General features: G+C 40.1%; 1 protein-coding gene across 2 annotated transcripts in view; it reads right to left on the bottom strand.

Moving 5' to 3' along the window:
* Positions 1-12,383: 12,383 nt before the first annotated feature.
* Positions 12,384-24,957, bottom strand: part of SHROOM3 (shroom family member 3) — a 63,466-nt gene continuing 50,892 nt past the window's right edge. For both annotated transcript variants that reach the window (XM_061192383.1, XM_061192384.1), the window contains exons 8-9: positions 21,226-21,498; positions 12,384-17,174 (exon numbers count right to left, since the gene is read on the bottom strand). In XM_061192383.1, coding sequence (XP_061048366.1) covers positions 16,806-17,174; positions 21,226-21,498 — 642 coding nt within the window. In that variant the 3' untranslated portion in view covers positions 12,384-16,805. The remainder of the gene's footprint in view (positions 17,175-21,225; positions 21,499-24,957) is intronic.

Genomic DNA, 24,957 nt, shown 5'->3' with positions numbered 1-24,957 from the left:
TTAGTTGCTCCATGACATGTGGGATCTTCCCGGACCAGGGCTCGAACCCATGTCCCCTACGTTGGCAGGCAGATTCTTAACCACTGCGCCACCAGGGAAGTCCCTGAATATTCTTAATATTATACATTTAGTCTTTTGTTAGATATACAATTTGTGAATATTTTCTTCCAATCTGCGGCTTCAATATTCATTATCTTCATGATTGTATGTAATGAGCAGAACTTTTAAATTTTGATGAAGTTAAATTTATGTTGGGACTTTCCTGGGGTCCAGTGGTTAAGGCTCTGCACTTCCACTGCAGAGGGCGTAGGTTCAATCCCTGGTCTGGAGCTAAGATCCCACATGCTGCATGGCCAAAAAAAACCACCAAAAGACAAAAAACAAACCCCACTATCTGCATTTAAAAAATTTTATGTTTATTGCTTTTTGTGACCAAAACTTTGCCTACCCCCAACTCAAAAATATTTTCTTAGGTTTCCTCTAAAAACTTATGATTTTAGCCTTTGCATTTAGAACAACTCATTTAAAATTAACTTTTGTGTATGGTGAAGAGGGGCTGGATTCATTTTTTTCCCATATGGACCTCTGGTTATAGCATTATTTGTTGAAAGGACTTTCCCCCTTATTTAATTGTTTTGGTGACTTTTTTCCCCCTCCAAATGACCATATAAGTGCCAGCCTATTTCTGGGCTCTATTTTGTTCTACAGATCTGTTTGTTGATCCTTAAGCCAGGACCACACTTTCTTGATTCATCTAGTTTTATAGCAAATCTTGGAGTTAAGTAATGGAAATACTTCAAATTTGTTATTTTCCAAAATGCTTTAGGTATCCTAGGTGGTTTGAATTTCCATATAAAATTTAGAGCAAGTTTGTCAATTAAAAAAATGTTTCCTGGGATTACGATTGTATTATATTGTATATATGATCAGTTTGGGGAGAGTTGACATCTTTCCGTTTATTTAAACTTCTTTAATTTCTCTCAGCAAAGTTTTATATTTATAAGTATAGAGGTCCTGCATGTCTTTGGCTAAATTTATTCCTAGTTTGTTTTTTTTTTACATAATTATAAATTAAATTTTCTAGTTCAATTTTCTTTTTTTCTTTGAGATATAATTGGCATGTAACATTGTGTAAATTTAAGGTGTACAACATGTTGATTTGATACATTTATAGACTGCATTATGATTGCTGTTGTAGCATTAGCTAACATCTCTATCATATCGCATAATTACCATATCTTTACTGTGGAGGAAACAATTAAGATCAACAAGTTTGATGTTTATAATACAGTATTGTTGTTTATAATCACTAGAGTGTGCATTAGATCTCCAGGACATTTATCCACTAGTTGTAGTTCGATTTTCAATTGTTTGCTGCTAGTTTATAAGAATACAATTGTTTTTGTATATTTACCATGTATCCTGAAACATTGTTAAATTCACTTATTAGTTCTAACAGTTGTTTGTCGATTGCTTGGGATTTTTTGTGTAAACAATTTTGTTAAATGCAAATAGAGATAATCTTATTTCTTTGCAAACTTTTGGCTTTTATTCTTTTTGCTTTGTGGCAAAGACTAGGACCTCCAGTACAGTCTAAAATAGAGGTGATTACACTGGATATCCTTGCCTCAATTCCAGTTTTAGGAGGGAACATACAATATTTTACCATTATGTATAATGTTAATTATAAGATGTTTGCATGAGTTGCATTTTTCAAGGAAATGTTCATTTCATCTATATCGAATATTTTGGCATAAAGTTGTTCATAATATTCTCTTATTATTATTTTAATATTTATAGGATCTGTAGACCTTTCTTGATATAGGTAATTTGTATTCTCACTTTTTTTTCCTGGATTGGATTACTGGGAGGTTACCAATTTTGTTGCCTTTTCCTTGGTTAGTTTTCTCAGTTGTTTGTCTGTTTTCTTTTTTTGTTGATTTCTACTTTTGCCTTTTTATTTCCTTCTCCTTACTTTTATTATACAGTTGCTCTTTCTTTAGCTTCTTAAAGTGGAAACTTAGGTATTTTAGACCATTCTTCTTTTCTAACATAAGCATTTAAAGCTACATTTCCCCTGTTCACTTCTTTCAATATGTCACACGATTTTTAAAATATATTTCATTATAATTTAGTTTAAAATATTTAAAATTTTTTCTTATGATTTCTTTTTTGACCCAGCTGTGATATAGAAGTATGTTGTTTAATTTACAAATACTTGGGGTTTTCATAACTATCTTATTAATTTCTAATTTAATTCCATTGTCAAAGAACATAATCTGTATGGTTTTAATCCTTCTAATTTTATTGAAACTTGCTTTGTGGCCATATATACATAGTCTGTCTTGGTGTATATACTACATGTAATTGAAAAGAATTGTATTCCTCTATTGTTAGGTGTGATGTTCTATAAATAGCAGTTAGGTCAAGGTGGTTGGTAGTACTTAAATTATCTATGTTCTTACTGAGTTTTTTGTCTAGTTTTTCTGTCAGTTGATGAGAGAGGGATGTTATGATGATGAATTTGTATTCTCTCATTAATTATGTCTGGTTTTGCTTTGTGCATTTTGATGTTCTAGTAGGTGCATATGTATTTATGATTATTATATCTTTCTGATGAATTGATACTTTTATTATTATGAAATGTCCCTCTTTATCTGTGGTAATACTTTTAATCTTGAAGTCTATTTTATCTGATATTAATATAGCCACTCTGGTTTTATGATTAGTCTTTACATGTTTTGTCTCTTTTCATCTATTACTTTCAAACTGTATATACTTAAATGTGTTTTGCAGAAAACATAAAGTTGGATCTTGATATTTATAATTTATTTGGACAATTTCTGCCTTTAAATTGTAGTGTTTAGGCCACTAAAATGTAATATAATTATTCCTAAATAACATACAGGACTACCATGTTATTTGTTTTCTCTTTGTCTCTTCTGTTTTTTGTTTCTTTGTTCTTTCTTTCCTGACTTCTTTTGGGTTGTTTGAATATTTTAAAAATTCCACTTTAACTTATGAACTGGCTATATAGTTATAGCTTTTTAAAAAATTGATAGTCTAGGGATTACAATTACAGATCCTGATGCTCAGTAATTTATTAAAATCCTTTATTTTTCCTGTCGTTCAAATTGGATCGTTTCTACTGATGTATTTTCAAGTTTAGTGACTCCATCATCTCTATTTTGCTTTTAAATTCTTTCAGTGTATTTTTAAATTTCAGGTACTGTGTATTTTAGTTTTATCATTTCCATTTGTTTCCTTTTTATAGTTTTTATTTATCTGATGAGATTTCCTATCTTTTTGTTCATTATGCACTTTCATTAATGAACATTTCCTTTATCTCACTGAGCATAGTTATCGTAGCTGGCATAACTTTTTTGTGTGTGCTGATTCCAACTTCTGGATCATTTCAGGACTGGTCTTTGCTGATTGTCTCTTCTCTCGAGATTGAGTCACAAATTCCTGCTTCTTCCTGTGTCAAGCAATTTTAGATTATAACTTGGATGATGTGAATATTATATCCTGAAAACTCTGCATTCTGTTATAGATTTCTCCAAAGAGTGCTGATATTTTTGTTTTGACAAGCAACTAATGTGGTTGGAATCATATTACTTATTTTTATTTACTTATTTTTGGCTGCTTTGGGTCTTTGTTGCTGCGCATGGGCTTTCTCTAGTTGTGGTGAGTGGGGGCTACTCTTCGTTGCGGTGTGCGGGCTTCTCATTGCGGTGGCTTCTCTTGTGGAGCACGGGCTCTAGGCGCACGGGCTTCAGTAGTTGCAGCACACGGGCTCAGTAGTTGTGGCACGTGGACCCCAGAGAGCGTGGGCTTCAGTAGTTGTGGCACGTGGGCTCAGTAGTTGTGGCTCACTGGCTCTAGAGCACAGGCTCAGTAGTTGTGGTGCACAGGCTTAGTTGCTCCACAGCATGTGGGGTCTTCCTGGACCAGGGCTCGAAACTGTGTCCCCTGCATTGGCAGGTGGATTCTTAACCACTGCACCACCAGGGACATCCTTATAATATAGTTGTATTAACTATAGTCACTGTGTACATTCCATCCCCAGGACTTATTTATTTTATAACTGCAAGTTTGTACCTTTTGACCACCTTCACACATTTTGCTCATCCCATTCATCCATCGATCTATTGATGGACCCTTAAGTTGTTTCCATGTCTTGAGTATTGTAAATAATGTTGCAGTGAACATGGGCTTGCTGATATTTAAGATTCTGATTTCTTTTCCTTCAGTTAAATACCCAGAAGTGGGATTGCTGGATCATATGGTGGTTCTATTTTTAATTTTTTGAGGAAACTTTATACTATTTTCCATAGTGGCTGTACCAATTTACATTCCCACCAACAGTACGTAAGTGTTTCCATTTCTCTACATTTTTGACAGCACCTGTTATTTCTTATCTTTTTGGTAATAGCCATTCTAACAGTTGTGAGGTGATAGCTCGTGGTTTTGATTTACATTTCTCTGATGATTAGTGATGTTGAACACCTTTTCATGTGTCTGTTAGGTATCACTATGTCTTTGTTGGAAAAATGTCTGTTTAGGTCCTCTGCCCATTTTTAAATTAGGTTGCTTATTTTTTTTGATGTTGAGTTGTATGAGTTCCTTGTATATTTTGGGTGTTAACCCCTTATCAGATAAGTGGTTTGCAAATATTCTTTCTCATTCTGTAGGTTGCCTTTTCATTTTGTTGATGTTTCCTTTGATGTACAGAAGATTTTTAGTTTGATGTAGTTCCACTTGTTTATTTCTGCTTTTTGGTGTCAAATCCAAAAAATCATTGTCGTGATCAATGTCAAGGAACTTACCTCTATGTTTTCTTCCAGGAGTTGTATGGTTTCAGGTCTTACCTTCAAGTCTTTAATCCCTTTTGAGTTGATTTTTCTGTGTGGTGTGAGATAGTGGTCCAGTTTCATTCTTTTTCATGTCATTGTCCAGTTTTCCCAGTACCATTTATTGAAGAGACAGTCTTTTCCCCATTGTATATTCTTGGCTTCTTTGTCATAAATTAATTCACCATATATGCATGGGTTGATTTCTTTTTTTTTTTTTTTTTTTTTATTTATTTTTGGCTGTGTTGGGTCTTCGTTGCTGCATGTGGGCTTCCCATTGCAGTGGCTTCTCTTGTTGCGGAGCATGGGCTCTAGGTGTGCGGGCTTCAGTAGTTGTGGTGCGTGGGCTCAATAGTTGTGGCACGCAGGCTCTAGAGTGCAGGCTCAGTAGTTGTGGCGCACGGGCTTAGTTGCTCTGTGGCATGTGGGATCTTCCCAGACCAGGGCTTGAACCCCTGTCCCCTACATTGGCAGGCAGATTCTTAACCACTGTGCCACCAGGGAAGCCCTCATGGGTTGATTTCTGAGCTCTCTTTTCTGTTCCACTGATCTATGTGTGTGTTTTTATGCCAGTAGCATATTGTCTTGATTACTATCTCTTTGTAATATAGTTTAAAATCAAGAAGTCTGATGCTTCCAGCTGTGTTCTTCTTTCTCAAAATTGCTTTAGCTATTTGGGGTCTTTGTGGTTCCATATAAATTTTAGGGTTGTTATTCTATTTCTGTGAAAAATGACATTGGAATTTTTTTTTTCATATACATGTATCTATTCTTTTAAAAATTCTTTTCCCAATTAGGTTGTTACAGAATATTGAGCAGAGTTCCCTGTGCTATACAGTAGGTCCTTGTTAGTTATCCATTTCAAATATAGCAGTGTGTACATGTCAATCCCAAACTCCCTAACTATCCCAACCCCCCACCCTTCCTCCCTGGTAACCATAAGTTCATTCTTTAAGTCTGTGAGTCTGTTTCTGTTTTGTAAATAAGTTCATTTGTATCACTTTTTTCAGATTCCGCATATAGGCGATATCATACGATACTCTTTGTCTGACTTACTTCACTCAGTATGACAATCTCTAGGTCCATCCATGTTGCTGCAAATGGCATTATTTCATTCTTTTTAATGGCTGAGTAATATTCCATTGTATATATGTACCACATCTTCTTTATCCATTCTTCTGTTGATGGGCATTTAGGTTGCTTCCATGTCTTGGCTATTGTAAACAGCGCTGCAATGAACATTGGGGTGCATGTATCCTTTCGGACCATGTTTTTCTCCAGGTATATGCCCAGGAGTGGGATTGCAGGATCATATGGTAGCTCTATTTTTAGTTTCTTAAGGAACCTCCATACTGTCCTCCATAGTGGCTGCACCAATTTACATTCTCAACAGTGTAGGAGGGTTCCCTTCTCTCCCTATCCTCTCCAGCATTTATTGTTTGTGGATTTTTTGATGATAGCCATTCTGACCGGTGTGAGGTGGTACCTCATTGTATTGATTTGCATTTCTCTAATAATTAGTGATGTTGAACATCTTTTCATGTGCCCCTTGGCCATCTGTATGTCTTCTTTGGAGAAGTGTCTATTTAGGTCTTCTGCCCATGTTTTGATTGGGTTGTTTTTTTGTTGTCAAGTTGTCTGAGCTCTTTGTATATTTTGGAAATTAAGCCCATGTCAGTCACATCATTTGCAAATATTTTCTCCCATTCCATAGGTGGTCTTTTTGTTTTGTTTATGGTTTCCTTTTCTGTGCAAAAGCTTGTAAGTTTGATTAGGTCTCATTTGTTTATTTTTGTTTTTATTTCTATTGTCTTGGGAGACTGACTTAAGAAAACATTGGTGCAGTTTATGTCAGAGAATGTTTTACCTATGATCTCTTCTAGGAGTTTTATGGTGTCTTGTCTTATATTTGTTTTTAAGCCATTTTCAGTTTCGTTTTTGTGCATGGTGTGAGGGTGTGTTCTAACTTCATTGATTTATATTCAGCTCTCCAACTTTCCCAGCACCACTTGCTGAAGAGACTGTCTTTTTCCCATTTTACATTCTTGTCTCCTTTGTTGAAGATTAATTGACCATAGGTGTGTGGGTTTATTTCTGGGCTCTCTATTCTGTTCCATTGATGTGTATGTCTGTTTCTGTGGCAATACCACACTGTTTTGATTACTGTAGCTTTGTAGTATTGTCTAAAGTCTGGGACAAAGTCCTGCTTTGTTTTTTTTCCTTAGGATAACTTTGGCAATTCCAGGTCTTTTATGGTTCCATATAAGTTTCAGGATTATTTGTTCTAGTTCTGTGAAAAAATGTCATGGGTAATTTGATAGGGATCATATTAAATCTGTAGATTGCTTTGGGTAGTATTGCCATTTTAACAATATTCTTCCGATGCAAGAGCGTGGGATATCTTTCCATTTCTTTGAATCATATTTAATTTCCTTTATTCATGTTTTATAGTTCTCAGCATATAAGTCTTTCACCTCCTTGGTCAGGTTTATTCCCATTTATTTATTTATTTATTTATTTGGTGTGATTTTAAAAGGTTTTTTTTTTTTTAACGTTCCCTTTCTGCTATTTCATTGTTAGCATTAAGAAATGCAACTGATTTCTGTATGTTAATTTTGTATCCTGCTACCTTGCCGAAATCATTTATCAGTTCTAGTAGTTTTTGTGTGGAGTTTTTAGGGTTTTCTATATATAGTATCATGTCATCCTTACCTATGTGATTTCTGTTTGATATTTTCTTGTATATCTCTCTCCTTTTACAAATTCTCACTTTGTTCACACATTGTTCTCTTGACCTTGGTGAGCATCTTTATGGCCATTATTTTAAAGTCTTTATCAAGTAAATCATTTATCTCCACCTCATGAAGGTCTTTTTCTGGAGTTTTATCTTTTGTTTAAAACATGTTCCTCCCTTTCTTAATTTTCCTCGACTGTGTTGGTTTCTGTGCGTTAGAAAAAACAGCCTCCCCTCCCAGTTTTAAAGGGTTGGCCTTGTATATCATTCAACCATGCCCTAGTTCTTGGTTGTCTCTCAAATGTTTGTGATTGTTCAAGCTGCTTTCTTTGTGCTTAGTAGCCACCAGCAGTTGACGGTGTGCCAAGCCCCGTCAGTGACCCAAAGGGAGGACCTCAGTCAGCACCTAGATGCAGGCTGACTGGAGCCAGACCCTCAGGCAGTAGCTTTTAAAGTATGCAGAAGTACTTCTTTCAGGGGAAGACTAGGAGACAGACATTTCTGTCTCTTCCCTCTGCACTGAGCCCTTGGGTAATAGCTGTTAAGAACTGTTTCTTGTTTGCTACCATCCTGTTGAACCCATGAACAGAAGCCCTGCTGGCCACCAGAGCCAAGCTATCATAGGATGTGTCCTCTGGGCAGCAGCCATGAAAGCCAGGATGCCAGGTGTGTGTACAAGATCCTTTTTATGGAGATACGGGCAACATGGGGCAGGGCAGAGGGAGAGCATGAAAGTGGTACCTACTGGCCTCCCTGGTCTCTGGAGAGGATTGCAGTAGCCCCCCACATATGTGGTATATTAGAAGCCTGACCCTCAGGCCACAGCTTTTAAGATCTGCAGATAGACCTCTTTCACAGAAAGACTGGGCTTTTCTGTCTGCTGCCTCTGCACGGTGCCCTGGTGAGGATAGCTACGGTGAGTCTGCGCAAGTCCCTTAAGAACTGTTTCTTGGTTCACTATAGCCTTATGAGTCTTAGGGACAGAAGCCCTGTTGGCTTTCAGAGGTAGATGTTTTGAGGGGCCATCTCTCAGGTGGAAGTCTTAAAAGTTGGGGCACCAGATGTGTAATCCAAACCCTTTACTCCTCAGGGAGAAGCTGGGAGTTACGAGTTCCTCCCCCAGTTGTTGTCAACTACACCCAGGGTGGGGTTTGGTGACATTGTGTTTCAGCCTCTCCAGCCTGTTTTTTTCTTGTTCAATGTATAGGAGTTGCTTGGCTAGTTTCTGGATTTTTTTTTCAGAGGGAATTGTTCTATGTGTAGCTGTAGATTCAGTGGGAGGAGGTAAGTTCAGGAGCCTCCTATGTTGCCATTTTGAACTGGACTCTGTTTTTTTAAAAATCTAGTTGTTACAGCAACTTGGGCTACACCCTAACCATGATAAAAAAAATCCCTGGGAGTTTCTATCATCATGGTCTCCAATAATTGTATGAAGGATAAAAACCAGTTACCTATTTAGTCAGTATCAAATATCTAATTTGCCCTAGTTTCTCACTTTTCCTCATCACTGTTTTTTAAACTGAGGTATAATTAACAATCAGTATTATGCACAGATCTTAAATGTTAAGTTGGATGAATTTTGGTGATTTCATACACCTGTGTAACCACAAATCAAAGCAAGATATAGAATATATCTGTCATCCTAGAAAGTTCTCTTTTGTTCAGTTTGAATCAATCAGCTCCCCTGCATCCCCAGGCAACCACTTTATCATTTCTACCATCACAGGTTAGTTTTGCCTGTTCTAGAACTTGATGTGAATGGAATCATACAATATATACTTTTTTTGTGTGTAATTTCTTTTGCTTAACAGTGTTTTTCATCCATGTGGTTACATGTATCAATAGTTTATTCTTTTTTAAAAAAATTCATTGATAGTATTCCATTGTACTAATGTACTGCAGTTTGGTTATCTGTTTACCTGTTGACGGAGATTTGAGTTGTTTTCAGTTTTTTTGACTATTGTGATTCAAGCTGCTATATACATCTTGTACAAGTCTTTTTTGTGGAGACATATTTTAATTTCTTTAGAGTACCTAAAAGTGGAAGTGCTAGATCATAGGGTAAATATATATATTTTGTTTTGTAAAGAACTACCAAACAGTTCTCTGAAGTGGGTTACTCGTTTAGCAGAATGCGTAGGAACTCCACTGGCCCCACATACTCACCAACACTTGAGTTTAGTCATTCTAGTGAGTGGGTAACCGAATCTCATTGTGGTTTAAATTTCTATTTCTCTGAGAATTTTAAGGTGTCCATCGCCTTTCTGTGTGCTTATCGGCCATTCATAGATCTTCCTTTGTGAAATGTCTCATTGATTATTTTGCCAAGCTTTTAAAATTGGGTTGTCTTTTTATTGCTGATTTGTATTCATGTATATGAATGGCATGTATATTTGTATTTGTGCATGATGGACAGAAGTCCTTTTGTTAGCCACTTCCCACTGATTCCTGATCAATTCGATCTGAAGAGCTGTGGTTCTACTTTTGTTAGCAGGCCTATGATACACCTTCTCAATTAGTCATGCCAATGCACATATTGAAGTACCCAGAGTAATGATGACCATGCACATTTCCTGCTGTACTTCCCGAAGATGCTTTTCTCTTATCTACCTGTGGAGGCACATTATTTAACCACAACTTGAAATTATTTCCTTAGTTACTTATTCCTAAGCACATTATTCCTTAGTTAGCTTTTAACTGACATTTGCAACAAGGCCTTATTACAATTTGTTCTTCAACCCTGTTATATCACCATCAAAATTTATTGTTCAAAACCAAGAAGTCTTCGGTAAGATTTGTAGAAAAGGTCAGGAAAAAATGGAGGAGGAAAAGGATTTGCATTCTCACTGTAAAGAATACATGTCTATTCAGGGTTTCAAACATGGATTAAAGTAATTATTCCTTGATTTGGGGGAAGTTTCCTCAGAGTATTAAATAATAATATCAAAACACATCTAGTGATGTGTTCTTAAACTGAGTTTATTATTAAACTCATTATTAAACTTTCTGAGTAAACTTGGAAAAATGTCTGTTTATATCCTAAGCTGCAATTCTTTCTGCCCACCTACCTGCACAGAACCCTAGCCCTGAAAGGGATGTCAGACTATCTTCCTGCCTTTTAACAAATCTGCTTCCAAATCGTTTCATACCAGGTAGATCTGTATTCTATTTTTTTTTTTCTTTTAATTGTCAGGAAGGAAGATTAGTGTTCTTAAGTTCTCAGTCCAGTGCCTATGAGTCCTCTTTGTTGGGTTGTTCCTTCTTATCCCCTCAATTCCTATTACTGAAAAATAAAGCCAATTCCTATACTCTGTTCTAATTAGAGAAGGGAAATAGCGCTCATTCACTCTTATACATATTTATACACATTGCAAAGTTTGCAAAGTCTTCCTTTACCTGTCTCTCTCTTTTTGAATGAGCTTGAGTGAGGTGAAAACATTTCCCTAAATTGGAAAAAAAAAAAAAAAAAGCGCATTCTTGACTTTACACTCAGCTCATCTTCCCTTCTAGCTCTTTACTTATTCCCATTATCCTTTCTAAGTCACCCCATTCCCCCCCCCCAAAAAAGAAAAAATATAACTGGAATTATTTGGGAAATGAAGGAACAGAAAGATGACAACCCTAGAGTGAGGTAGACAAAAACACACAGAGACAGAAAGGTATGCGTGTGGAGACACATCAAGAGACAGAGAGACTCACAGAGGTGTACAGAGGCAGAGCCAGACAGATCGACAGGTACAGAACTTACACATGCTCTTAAATAGGCCACATTCTAAATCTATTGCTTTAGGTAGTTTGAGGAATATGAGTGTGTGAAGCACATTTAAAGAAAACAAATGAGAAACTGCTTTCCTTTTGACACCTTCTCTTTCAAGAGATAGAAATTGTCCATTTGATATGTTTTTTTCTTTATTATCAGAGAAACAGTTCTTACAGAATCAACAACTACAAAATTCTATATGATACCAGAAGATAATGCTAGGGTAATGATCTAGAAGAATAAATCTGTGCCAGTTACCAATTTTTTGCCTCTTAGCTCCACATTCACCGTTCAGTATATGCTCTGTGACAGTGGACAGTCACTTTAATCTCCTTCACAGTGAGCGTGACGTTAAGCTTTCTCAGTAGAGGGTGCTGGAGGGCAGGAGGGAAGGAAAGGGCTACCCTGCTGTTTGGGCTGCTGCCTGGTGCAGAAGTGGCGTGGTGTGAGGATATCTGATGGAGTCCGGCCCCAACCATGGGTCACCTCAGTGACCTTGCAGCCTCGGCAGGGATAACCTTCTCCCAGCTCTGTGGACTTGAAACGACACACCTGGAAGGATTCCTGCTTGCATCCGTGCCCCAAAGGCATTCTGCCAATACCCTCTTCCCTCAGGCCCCTAGCAGATAACCTGACTCAGAGGGTTTTCACTGAGTGGCCAGCCCCTCTGCAGGCCTCCACTACCTGTGCACGTCTATGCTGTGGGTTGCCTCCTGCTTGCCCAGGGACTGCAGACCGGCTTCTGGCCTGGGCAAAGAACAAACTTCTCTGCTGTCAGTGGACTGAGTTCTCCAAGAAGCTCTGAACCCCAGCCTTTGTGAGGGGGGCCCTTTCCAAGTTTATCTTTTCTTGGGTACTCTTCCTTAGCTCAAGGGTATCATACAGAATTTCCTTATATTCTATAGATACTTGTTTATCAGAATACAATAATTTCTCCTACTAAACTTCCACTGTGTAAAGCAATAGCAATACTGATGTCTTAGCAAGAAATGCAGCTGCTTTTCCACTTACAGAAGATCTGAGAGGAATTTATAGAATGAAGCAGGACTAAGGGAACCAGTTTCTCCACAACTTTTTTCCTGCCTAATTTTGATTTTAGGCTTTTAAAATCGGGTGATGGCTCCTTTCATTTCTCAAAGGAAAGGGACACGTTTTTGTTTCATTACCTAGACTGTCAGATCCAAGCCAAGAGAAATTCTAACCCATAGGTAGCACGAGACTAGTGATGAAGCCACAGAAATCTGAGTACGGTCCCCACTGAAAAGGTCAGTCGTGATTTCAGGTGAGTACAGATATCATGGCAACACTTCAAATTACTGACGTTGTTTGATAAGCTGATTCCTTTGGGGGAGAAATAATTAGTGCACTCAGCCTGAATAAGTACTTAGTTTGTTTAAATTTAAAACAGATCTAGGAGAGAGTGAGCGGGGCGGGGGGGAACCCGTATCACAACCTTGGGGATGATTTAATCGTGGGGACAGTATTAAACTCATAATAATGTAGTTAATGAGAGTAAATGTGACAGGGCTTTGAATTTCTGGGATTATTATGATATACATTCATGCCAGTCTAATTGTGATCCTAACAATAAAAACTGTACAAACGACAGGGGTAAGAGGCTCTTGGAATTTAGAGTACATCAGAATAAACTGGGGAACTCGTTAAGATGCAGATTCCCAGCCTACTTGTTTGTGTCCCAGCAACTGGCCTTTTTATAGCAAGCACCCGTTACTCTGATGCAGATGCTACCTTGACTGTACTTTGAGAAACCATGATGGAGTTAGTGTCTGAATGAGCTCCCTTAAGAAAAGTAAGGTTTCATTTAGAAATAAGAATAAACTAGAACACTGTTCATGTGTCCCTGATACCAAAATGGCCTTTATCATTTTATTCCATGCTTCGTCCCAGAGAGTTCAGGCAGCAATGAATACCTTGTCCCCAATAATCTATTTCTGTGTAGAAAGGCCCCTTCACGTTCACCTGGCCACGTCTTGCTGGAGATGGAGACGTTATTTCTCGCTGAAGTTCTTCCTTTTCCTCCCAGCAGTAAGGTGACTAAAACTCATTTTGTTCTAAGAAAGGAAAAATAATTCCAACGTAACAGAATAAAGCCAATAATATCATAGAAAATTAAACTAAAGAGAAAAATTTGGAATCATATAAGAATAAAAAGCCAACATTTTTCAAGTTATCCAGAAAAAAAGCCCAATATCTTAATAAAAGATGCTTGAATAAAATACAAACTTCACGGTAGAACTCATGTTAGGAATGACTGTGATCTATCAAACTCAGAAGTGACTTTGGATCAGATATTAACAACGGAGTAATAGGAAAACTGGGATTTCCCAGGCTGGTTTCTGCTTTAATATCTTCTTTTTTTTTTTGCCATGCCCTGCAGCATGTGGGATCTTAGTTCCCAGACCAGGGATCGAACGCGTGCCTCCTACAGTGGAAGCACAGAGTCTTAACCACTGGACCTCCAGGGAAGTCCCTGGTTTCTGCTTTATATGCCCCAAAGAACCTCAGTTAAGCCCTCACTCCTCATTTCAACAGACTCTTGGGAGCTGACCCAAACTTGCTAATCTTCAAGTCTGAAAACCAGTTGATGGTTTTCATCATCATAAAATGATCCCCTGGAGCAAAGGAAAAAAACGTTTGGTTTTGACAGTGCCTCTGGGAGAAACTCAAGACACTTTGACTATGGACCCTCCCTGCATTCTTTGGGGTTTAGCAGCCACTATAAGAAGCAAAACAGCATGAGAAAAGGCTGAGTCAGACAACATGTAGCAACAAGCCCAGGAACTTCTCCAGGGGCACAGGAAGTTGGAAGCCTCCCAGGTATGTCGTAGGACATTGTCCTTTCTTGGAACTTTGAAGGTTTCTTGAGTATCAGCAGCAAGGCCATCCCACTCCCACCTGACTTCTCACAGGACATGGTATCTCTGAAAGGATCATATCCACGGGGACAATTATTGACTGAACAAACATTCCTGATGATGTAATGTGTGTGTCCTGAAATCCTGACCAACAACTTCTCATGGTTGCTGTGCCCATGATTTTGGCTGAGGATGCTATTTGGAGGGAAAAGGTGGCTTCTGCTGTGGATGATTTTGTTTTTAATAATTTTTTTTAATAGTAGGGAAAGAATGCAAAATAGGAAAGGGGTAAAGAATAGGCTTATTATCTAGTTAAAGTTAACAATGAAAATTAGGTTAGTGATTTCTTCTCAGAGCACAGAGGTCAAGTCCTGCTATAAATATCACATCTGCCTGAGAATTAGATTTCACAGTCGTACTTGGTACCTCACTCATCTCACATAACAGAACAACATTTCAATGGAGCAAAAGAAGGGATAACTATCCTCAGAGCATCATAGCTTTCAGGTGCTTGTGGTGCCTCAGAGTATCACCTGCTCTTCTCTGGGGGGTCACTTACTTTGACATGTATAAATTAGAAAAGTGATGAAAAAGACTGAATGTGTAAAACGTTCCCAGTCAAATCCTTAAGGATAATTTAGAAGAGTGTTGGGAATTGGGAGCCCAAGAATCCCCTGAGGAACTTCACTAAGAACTGCTGCAGACATTTGCTGGCTAGCTTCAACCTGCTCTGACCTCAGGGAACCACTCAGTATCAGCAAGACACACCGATTGGAGTTGATCTCAGGCTCCTGTGTTGGCCTGAGTCTGATGAAAAGTCAGCTGGAGGTACTGTTTTTCTTTACTTCAAAATGACCATGCAGTGTGGCTATTGAATGCTGTCCCTGGTTCTACTGATTCCCTGGGAGATGGAACCTCTAGATGTAAGAGATAAGCTTTTGAAAACATTCCTGGGAAACCAAGGTGCAGTCTTATAATGCAGTCTGACAGTGTAAAACCTCCAAAGAATGAAGCAATGGCTTTTGTTGATGGCTCACGAGAAATCTGTGGGTGGCCTATTGATTCTAAGTTCATCAAAATACATCTGTATCGGGGATCAAAACTACGTTTTTGACGTTCTTAGCCAGAAAATTTTCATTAATTAAAATGTACTAAGAAAAACGAGCATTTGATACCCTCCTAAGAATTTTACTCTCCCAGTTCTCTAGGACTGGCTGCTATAGTACTTGTAGCCCAAATCAGCACAGGTGGCCCCACCCCCCGCCGAGGATTCAACACATGTGAAAACAACAACAGAACTAAAGCACAGCCTGGGATGCACCACCTGCTTAAAGTATTGGGTTGTTGCCATCTCCGGCAGCTGACAACATAGCCTGGTCGCTGGCCCATCACCTCCTTCCATCTTCCAGTCTATATATTTTAATAAACTTACAGCTTGGGCTCTCGAGTACCCTCTCAGATGTTATTATTGAAGCAGAATAGTGCAAAATCAGTCTTCAGAGGTTAAGGAGGGAGTTTTCAGTGAAAATGTAGTTGATAAGTTTGACATTTTAGGAAAAGAAACTTTTTTGAAAAGCATTGTTAAAACAGCCTGCTAATATATCTCACCAAATAAGTTGTATTTAGCTCAAATCTCGTATAGGAGGACAGCATGAATTCAGTTTTGAATTGACTTGGGTTCCGGCCTCCTTGTCAACAGGTTGGAGAGTTGTCCTTGTTAGTAAAATTTAGCTTTCTCTCCGCCCCAGTGATAATGGTAGGAAGCACTGCAGAAGGACATGACCGCCATGCTGCATAAAGCCTTCTTCCTGGGAAGGTGTGTGCGCTCCTGAGTGTTGCAGGAGTACAGTGATGAAGACCAGCAGCAGGGGCAGCCGGGGCTCCCCCATACTCAGTTTAAAACAAGCATTGAAGGTCTACTCACTGTTGAGAGTTTAAGAAAAAAGTCTCCACACTCAATGTGACTGTCTTTGGAATTCTTCGTTTCATTAAGGTTCTCACAAAATACAAAGCTCAAACGTAACCGTCTACGTCCACCACAAAACAGAATCAAGTAAGTGGTTAGCACACAAACAATGATCTTTTTCATTTTTAAAAATATAAATAACAACGTTCAAGGTTTGACAGTTTTCTCCTGTGTGTGTTTCTCTTTAAGGCTTTATGTTGCAGACCCTTAAGTACGGGTACCTGTCGTCAGGATACACCGCCCACAAGCAGGGAAGGCCACCGTGGGTACATTCCTGAGGGTGACATGCACTTATCCATGCTGCCTCAGCCTGTAGAAAACTAAACGATCAGACACCCTCCGATCAGTTCGCACAGTTTCATTAATTTTCTTTCTACTACGAAGTAACAACAGAAAGGGGTAAGTAAGTTCCCAGCAGCATTCAAGCTCTCAGAAGATCAATCATGAAGGGTGAGAAGGAAAAGACAGGCTTTTTCCTGGATGGAATTTTTTCCTTTTATCCAGAAAAACCCCCCATAACCCATAGAGTTTAAAGGCTGGCTTGTACTGAAACATTTTTCAGATTACATAGTGTTGAGAGAAGGGGTGGTCTTTTCGTTGGGTCCTGAAGAAGAGGTTAAAGTGGAAAGGTTACTGTCGGAAAAATACCACTGACGGTCCACCCTCCCACAGCAGTCAGGTCGCCGGCGAGGCCTGGGGGCAGAGCCAGGGCCCCTGCCTTGGGCACGAAGTCCGAGGGAAGGCTCTCCAGCAGACACTTGACCTGCTCCTGGCCCAGCTTGATCTTGTCGTCCAGCTCGCGCTGCTCGATGAGGAGTGTCGACTTCATTTTCACAAAATGCTGGTAATCCTGGAGTTGCTCCTTGGAAAGGTAATGGGCCAGGATGTCCAGCACCACGCGCTGCCTCCGGTCCACGTTCTCCTTGAGCTCCCGGGCGTCCTCGTGCTGCGCAGCCAGGACCTTCCTCTTCTCGTTGAGAGAGCTCTGCCAGGGCGAAACAAGCAGATCAGCAAAGGGCCAGCGGAACGGGGAAGAGAACCGACCTGCCCGCAGAGAGACCTTTTTCAGGACGGTGCAGTGTCTAAGTTTCTATTCTGATTGTCGCTCTAAAGTAAGGAGACTCAGTTGTTTGAAAATCAGTTTATTACCCTTATGTTGCAGACATATGGTTCTCTAACTTATAGAGTCATGTGGCAGCTTTAATTTGAGAGATTATGTTAAAATTGGCTGGGGTAATGGCTTTACTTTAAGGCTTCGAGACTTAAAAGAACAATCAGGATTCCACTTATATGATGTCCTTAGAAGTCTACAGTCATAGAGACACGAAGTAGAATGGTGGTTGCTAGGCCCTGGGGGAGGGGAGAGAGGAGGGGGAGTTGTTGTTTCAGTGGGTATAGAGTTTCAGTTTCGCAAGATGAGAAAGTTCTGGAGATCCGTTGCACAACAATGTTAATATAGTTAATACTACTGAACTGTACAGCTAAAAATGGTTTCGATGGCAAATTTTATATGTTGTTTACCACAGTTAAAAAATTGAAGGGGAAAAAAGCCAGTCATCAAGGTACCCTGAGTGTTTACAAGTGTTTGCATTTTATAGTGGTTCTCAAAGTGGGCACCAGCAGCATCTCCCGGGAATTTGTTAGAAATGCAAAATTTCAGGCCCCGTTCCACCTACTGAATCAAAAGCTCTGGAGGTGTGGGGCTCAGGGGTCTGTGGTTGAAGGAGCCTTTCGGGCGATTCTTTGCAGTTAAAGTTTGAGAACCTCTGCCCCAATCTATAATCAACAATGGGAACATCATATTTACCATCTCCGAAAAAATCAGTTTCCATTTTTCAGGCCTCTGAATCTAACATGAGAGAAATTCTATTTGACAATGATGGCAATTTCATATTCTGAGAGTTTCTTATACAGACCCAACGGTAAGACAGCATATTATCTTTAGACTTTATAAAAGTCTTTAATGTGGCCTTTTACTCAACATGCTGACATATAATGTCATTAAAATTTTTAAAAAATTTTATATTTAACCAGACTCTTCAGGCTAAAGTGACTGAGAAACTTTAAAGTGGAAATTAATCAAGAAATAAGAATATTTAAATATATATCTCAACACAGATTAGCTTATGTAGGGTTATGAAAGGCTCATGGGTCTCTGCCCTAAACTCCCCTTGAACTGGCCTGTCAGATCTTACCTAATAACGCCTAGAGGAAAAGTGCAAAGTTAATAGGTTAATCTTACAAATATCTCCATTTTCATAGGCTTCCTTCCCCTAATCAGAAAAACACACCTAAAAAAGGAACCCTTAGGGACTGAAGTTGCAATGAAGACATGTTTCAAAATACTGGGAAATAAGTTAAAAAGTGAGAACCTCTTCTTCACCTTTAAAAAATTATGAAATATTTTAAACATCAGTATTGTATAGAGAATGGTATAATATCTGTGTACCCATCATTAACCGTACCAAATCTTAGCTTGAACATTTTTCATATTTGCTTCAGTTTAAAAACAAAATATTCAGTTGAAGCGTTATATATAGTTCTCCCGATCCCCATCTTCCCCCTCCTCCCCTCACTGGTAACTACAATCCTGAATCTGGCATTTATTGAACCATTTATTCTTCCTTTCCTTATTCCTATTTACACTTTTATTTAACAAAGACTAATAATTATAAAAACTAATACAGATGTATCTTGCAGGTGAGCAAGCACTTATCTGTACTTGCGAGTGTGTACGTGCATTTAAGTGTTGAGTTGTTCCAGAACTGAATTCAACTTCTCTTCCCGTAAGAATTGCTGCAGTATTGCTTATCTCAGATACCTGTGGCATCCACCCAAGCGACCTAACAAGGAAACTTGGAATTACCTTCTGTTCCATCCTTCCCCTCATCTAACACGCCCTGCTAATTCAAACTCATTCTCTAAGTCACTCCCTAGTCTCTATCTCCATGAGAATGGCCCAAATTAACAGCCTAAACCCATCTTGCTAGACCATTACAATAAACCTCCCAACTGTAACGTCATTCTCACCCCTCCCCAGGCTGATTATGTCATGAAATTAGTTCATGGCTCTCCAGGCCTACAGGCTAAAGTCTAAAGTACGACCCGTAGGTCTTTGTGATTATTTTCTGCACCGGATACTGTTTACCCCTTCAGATCCACTCTCCTCTGCCCTGCTCTATGTCCAGGGAAGCTGCACCCTGCTGGCTGCTGGTTTTGGCCAGTGGCAGTTACGGGCAGGAGACTGGAAGCTGGGAGGGAGAAGAAATTGAGGCCTTTATCCCTGGCTCCCTCCTTGCCAGGGGGTGGTGGCTACCACCTCTCACCCAGGTCTCAGTGCTGCCGGTCAGCTACAGCTAGAGTTCTGATAAGGGCCCCTTCCTCCTCCTGCTCCAGGTCCAGAGGTAGTGATGGCTTCCCCACTGATGCTAGCCCTGCGGGGACAGTGGCTTCATTATCCCTTGTTGGTCTCCCTTAAAAACAAGTAAATCAAGGAAGCACTCTGCTCTAGACATACCAACCACATGTAAATCAATTCTTAAACACGCCATGGTCTGTCTGGACTTCGTCCATGACATTCCTTCTAAATGGTAAAGCCCTTCCCCTCTTAGTCCACCTGGAATTAAGAAAGTCCCCTAGACTCCATTCAAGCGGCACTTGTGTGAAGTCCTCCCTGACCACACCATACCGCATGAGAGGTGCTCTCACGGCTCTGAGTTTATCGCTGTGCTGCAGCATACTAAATACAATCGCCGCTTCTATGCTGTTTACACTGGTTTTCCTCTCTAACTGCTGAGTTCCTTGAAGGCAGGCCTGTTTTTAGGCAGTGTTCAGCCCTAGCACGCGGGGCACCTGGCATTTGGCAGGTTCTTGTTAGCTGCTTGCTGGATGAAAGGAAGGTGGAAAGGACAACACTTTTGAGGCAAACACAGTCAGACAGTTTCTAGGTGGGGAAGCGAAGGCCCAGAACATTTACACGAGGAGGGCACTCGCCGGGAGAGGGGCTGCAGAAAGTTCCTGGATGCTGAGTCACATTCCTAAATGCTTACCGCCTAGACTTCTTTCAATCCTTTAAAAATCTATTTGACAAGAGACATCTTTCCTTTTAATGCAGTGCATTCGGAGAAATAATTGGGAAATCCCTGACAGCACTGAAAGAGAGCTGTAGATAGAAGGAGCCAGAAAGCAAAGGAACCTCTTGATGGCTGGAGCACTCATCACCTCGGCATATATACGAAAAATAGCTGCGTTTATCACCTGACCTCCCTTGGTAAGTTTGTTCCATGAGGGTGGGGATCTGACTGCTTTGTTCACAGAGTATCCTAAGTGCCTAGATCAGAAAGTGGCAGGTACCGGATACTCAGTAAATATTTGCTGTACAGATGAGCAGATGAAGAATGCTCTGTAGCTCTGGAATTAAGTTCAGGGAGGTGAATAGCACTTGGGGGCTGCAGCAGGGCTCCTCCTGTCCTGGCTCTGTTGCCTACTGGCCTGTTGTGAGGATTCTATGAGACTGCACCTACAGTGTGTAAGCCCACAGCGCCTGACCCGGAGGGAGGACTTAGATTCTATCTGGTATCACCACCGCTGTCACTACCAGTTATTCCAGTAAGGGGTGCCATGGACACAGTGGGTGCATCCTCACCAAGTGCCCGTGGCCCCTCGCCTGCAGATTTCTGGGAGCCCGAGCTCACGTTCCTGTGCCCTCTCCTCATCCCCAACAGTTTGGTCGTCCCTCTCCCTTTTTTTAATGTCCACCCCCATCATGCTTTTACCTTTCCTTTTTCTGGGATAAAAAGGAAGGAAAGAAACTCTGGCACCCACATTTTTAACTTTCCTAAGTATCCCTGAGGCTGAGGGGTCAGCATGACATCTTGGCGTGGGAGATCCTTCTCCTCTGTTCCCTGTACGTTGGAGTCTCTCCCTGCCCCAGAGAGATGGTAATCATCTCTAGAAAGGCTCCTGTCTAATCATACTTCTCTGGGTACATGGGCTCAGGCAGGAAAATTGTTGAGCGGAATTGCTAGGCGGCCTACCCTTTCCTCGTTACTGGCGTCTTCACCAAGGCCACTGAGGACGTTCTCCACGCGGGCCAGGCGCCCCGAGAGGGACAGCAGCAGGTTCACCACCTTGTCCAAGTCCCCGATGAACATCTTGTACTTGTCGATCTCATTGGGCTTGCAGAGCTCACTGATCCAGGCCTCTACCTCTTCCCCCAGGGCGTTATTGAGCTTGATGTCCATCAGCAGGCTCCCCTTGGCTTCCTGGAGGGTCTCAAGCTTGTGGGTGAGGCTTCCAATCAACTCCGCCTGGAACGAGAGAGGAGACACACAGCAAAACTTAGCCAGCTGAGTGGTCAGTGGGGGCAGGATCCACTTCTCCCAGCTGCCTCCTTCCTGTCTTGTCTTCGAGACTCAGCTGGAGGCCCCCCTCCACTCTGCACGGACTGCCCCCAACGTAAGGCCACAATCTTCCTTCCTTTCCCTGAATGTCTACAACTGCCTTCTCTGAACCTGTTCAGTCCTCACAGGCCAATGCGTGATTACACATTGCCTCGGAATGTTTTCCAGTTGTGTCGTGCTGTGTACAGCGCTCTCTTTCCAACTGGTTTGTTAACTACTCACTTTTAAAAGTCTTTTCAATATGTGTTCTCATTTGATCCTCACAACAATACCGTAGGCAGGCAGGGTAAATATTCTTGTTAAACAAGTGGAGTAGCCTACAGTCAAAGGAAGTAGGGAATTGTCTAAGATCACAGAGCTGAGTTGAGTATTAATCACAGATACCATTCGTGGAGGAATTACCATGAGCCAAACACTGCGAGAAAGTCCATGGATTATCTCACCTGGTCTTCCCAACTGTCTTGTAGTAGATACTACTTTAGCTGCATAGTGCGCTAGCTGAGGGAACTTCGACTTAGGGAGGTGAAGCGAGGCTAAGACACCTACACTGGCGGGTGGGGCTGCCGTGAACTCAAGGCAGCCTGACTTCGGGGCCACCCTTGTACAACCATTGTAAATATTCATGAGACCTTTATTCAGAATTCAGTCCCTTGTTCTGTCCTGCACCCACTGTCTCCAGTGAGCAGGGCTATGTAATCTGCCACCTTACTTACAAATTTCCATACTATGAAACAGGATTACACAAATACCCAGTATGCTTAACTGAAGGAATGAAGTAAAGGTCTTAATGGTTTCAACTTTGACTTCATTTATATGAAGTGTCTACTCTTACTTTGTTGCAAGAGAAGTTAGACTCCATGGCTCTTTAGTCATTTTTCTGTTCGCCTGAGGTAGCCATATGGAAAAAGAACATCTTCTTTTTTTGGTTAAAACCTACTTCTGTACCACTAACAAGGTTCCAGCTCAAAATTTATATGTATGTATATATATGTGTGTGTGTGTGTGTGTGTATGTATACATAAACCCAAGCTGTGTGAATTCAGTTGGAAGAAAACAAAGGATCACAATTTCTACATTAGAGTAAATCTTCATTTTAAAGGAAGAAAAAAAGGGAAAAAAATATTTTTGAATAACCAAATTGAAGGGTACTGACAACTTTGTGTACTGTTTCTTCAACATGAGCACCAGAGAATACAATAATCACAATGATAAGGAAAATATTTATTTCTCCACCATCTGCCCATCTTGGAGCTGGACTACCAGAGGTACTTCAACTAAGTAAGGTTCACAATGTCCTTGAAATGTTCAAGTTCTGGTTTTAATGGTGACATCTTACTGTCTTCTCAACTCGCCTAATCCCAGAGACTGAAGGGGGCTTAAAACATTCCCATCTGCTGCACCGACTTATTATGGGTTATAATCTTTGGCTTTCTACAAGCAGTTAAGACAAAGTGGATACAAAAGACAATTTTAGTAGTGGGAAAAAAACAATGTACAGTGTATATTATTCCTTAACTGAAGAGTCTGAGCTCAGAAAAATGCAGGTGGGAGAGAATATTGTTTAATTTTCCTTATACTCCCCTGGAAAACTCATCATTTTCTAAAAAACAATTCTGGCTGGCAGCTATGGTATTTGCCTGCAAGATAACCTGCTAGATACCTCCAGGAAAACGCCCAGCGGGGGTGACGATCTTGCACTGTGCTCTCTGTTCCTATGAAGAGAATGGCAGGGATACTGGAATGGAGAGAAGGAGGGAAAATAAATACTACCTGCTGTTACATCTCCCAATATCCCTGCTGGACAGGGTTCCACAAGTCAAATGTCACCATTCCTGTCTTTCAGATAGACGATGAGAGAGACTGACATCTACATGAAGTCAGCCCAGGAGTTTTTAAGCCTCGTAGCTTGCATTTCCTAGGCTTGCCACTCTGAATGTTACCGGAGGGTACTTTCTTATAGAAAACCAGGTTATGCCAAATCCAAGAGCTAGTTAACTAAGCAACAACATTCTTATCACTTCAACCTCAGGAAAAGGCCTTCTGCTTATTCCAACGTTTTGGGATCCATTTCAACCTCACATCTTGAGAAGTATACTTTCTACAAAAGGCTTTTAAAAAAACCAAAGAGTAGAAAGAAAAGAAGGGAACAGCTTCATGTTTTCCATTATTCCTATAAATATGACTTCTTTTGAAACTAATATTGTCTCATTTCTGGAAGGAACTCCATTCTAAAAATCCTCATTATGCCTCTCAGTAGCTGGCATTTTAAGGAATAGATGTGATAATTTTTAATTTGCAAATGAGCATAAACCAGTAAGGATAAGTCTGTCCTCACATGGGGTGAGTGGTGAAGAGAGGGGAGAACTCTTCCTCTGAGTTTCCACTGAACTCGGTACACTAATTTTCTCAGGCTCCTTCAATCTAAGTAGGGTTCATAATGTCCTTGACATGTCCAAGTCCTGGCTTTAGTTAAAGGTTATGGGTCAGCAGTGCTAGAAGGGCAGCCACCAAGTGAGCAGGGTTTGATGGGTAAGGACGGGTCAAAGAATTTGACACAGCTGAACAGCCATCAGGTTCAGAGTCTAGCCCATTCAGTCTTTCCTCTGCAGACCCTGTTTTTGGTTTTTTTTTGTTTTAATTTTATTGGAGTATAGTGGATTTACAGTGGTGTGTTAGTTTCAGGTATACAGCAAAGTATTTCAGTTATACATATATTCATTCTTTTTTAGATTCTTTTCTCATATAGTTTATCACAGAATATTGAGATTTCCCTGTGCTATACCAGTAGGTCCTTGTTGCTTATCTATTTTATATATAGTACTGTGTATATGTTAATCCCAAGTTCCTGATTTATCCCTCCCCCCCCCCTTTTCCCCTTTGGTCACCATAAGTTTGTTTTCAGTATCTGTCAGTTTGTTTCTGTTCTGTAAATAAGTTCATTTGTCTCATTTTTTAAAAATTAGATTCCACATATGAGTGATATCATATGATATTTGTCCTTCTCTGTCTGACTTACTTCACTTAGTATGATAATCTCTAGGTCCATCCATGTTGCTGCAAATGGCATTATTTCGTTCCAGTCTATGTCTTTTGGTTGGAACATCTAATCCATTTACATTTAAGGTAATTATCGACATGTATGTTCTTATTGCCATTTTGTTAATTGTTTTGGATTTGTTTTTGAAGATCTTTTTTCTTCCCTTCCTCTTTTGTTCTCTCCTCTTGTGATTTGATATCTATCTTTAGTGTTGTGTTTGGATTGCTTTTCTTTTCTGTGTGCGTATCTACTGTAGATTTTTGGTTTGTGGTTCCCATGAGGTTTTGATATAGCAGTTTATATATGTGCAAGATTGTTTTAAGTTGCTG

Source organism: Eubalaena glacialis, chromosome 5 (assembly GCF_028564815.1).
Source record: "Eubalaena glacialis isolate mEubGla1 chromosome 5, mEubGla1.1.hap2.+ XY, whole genome shotgun sequence".
In the NCBI taxonomy this organism is placed as follows: Eukaryota; Metazoa; Chordata; class Mammalia; order Artiodactyla; family Balaenidae; genus Eubalaena; species Eubalaena glacialis.
Note: the sequence above shows the minus strand (reverse complement) of the source record. Positions and strands in the feature narration are given on the sequence as shown.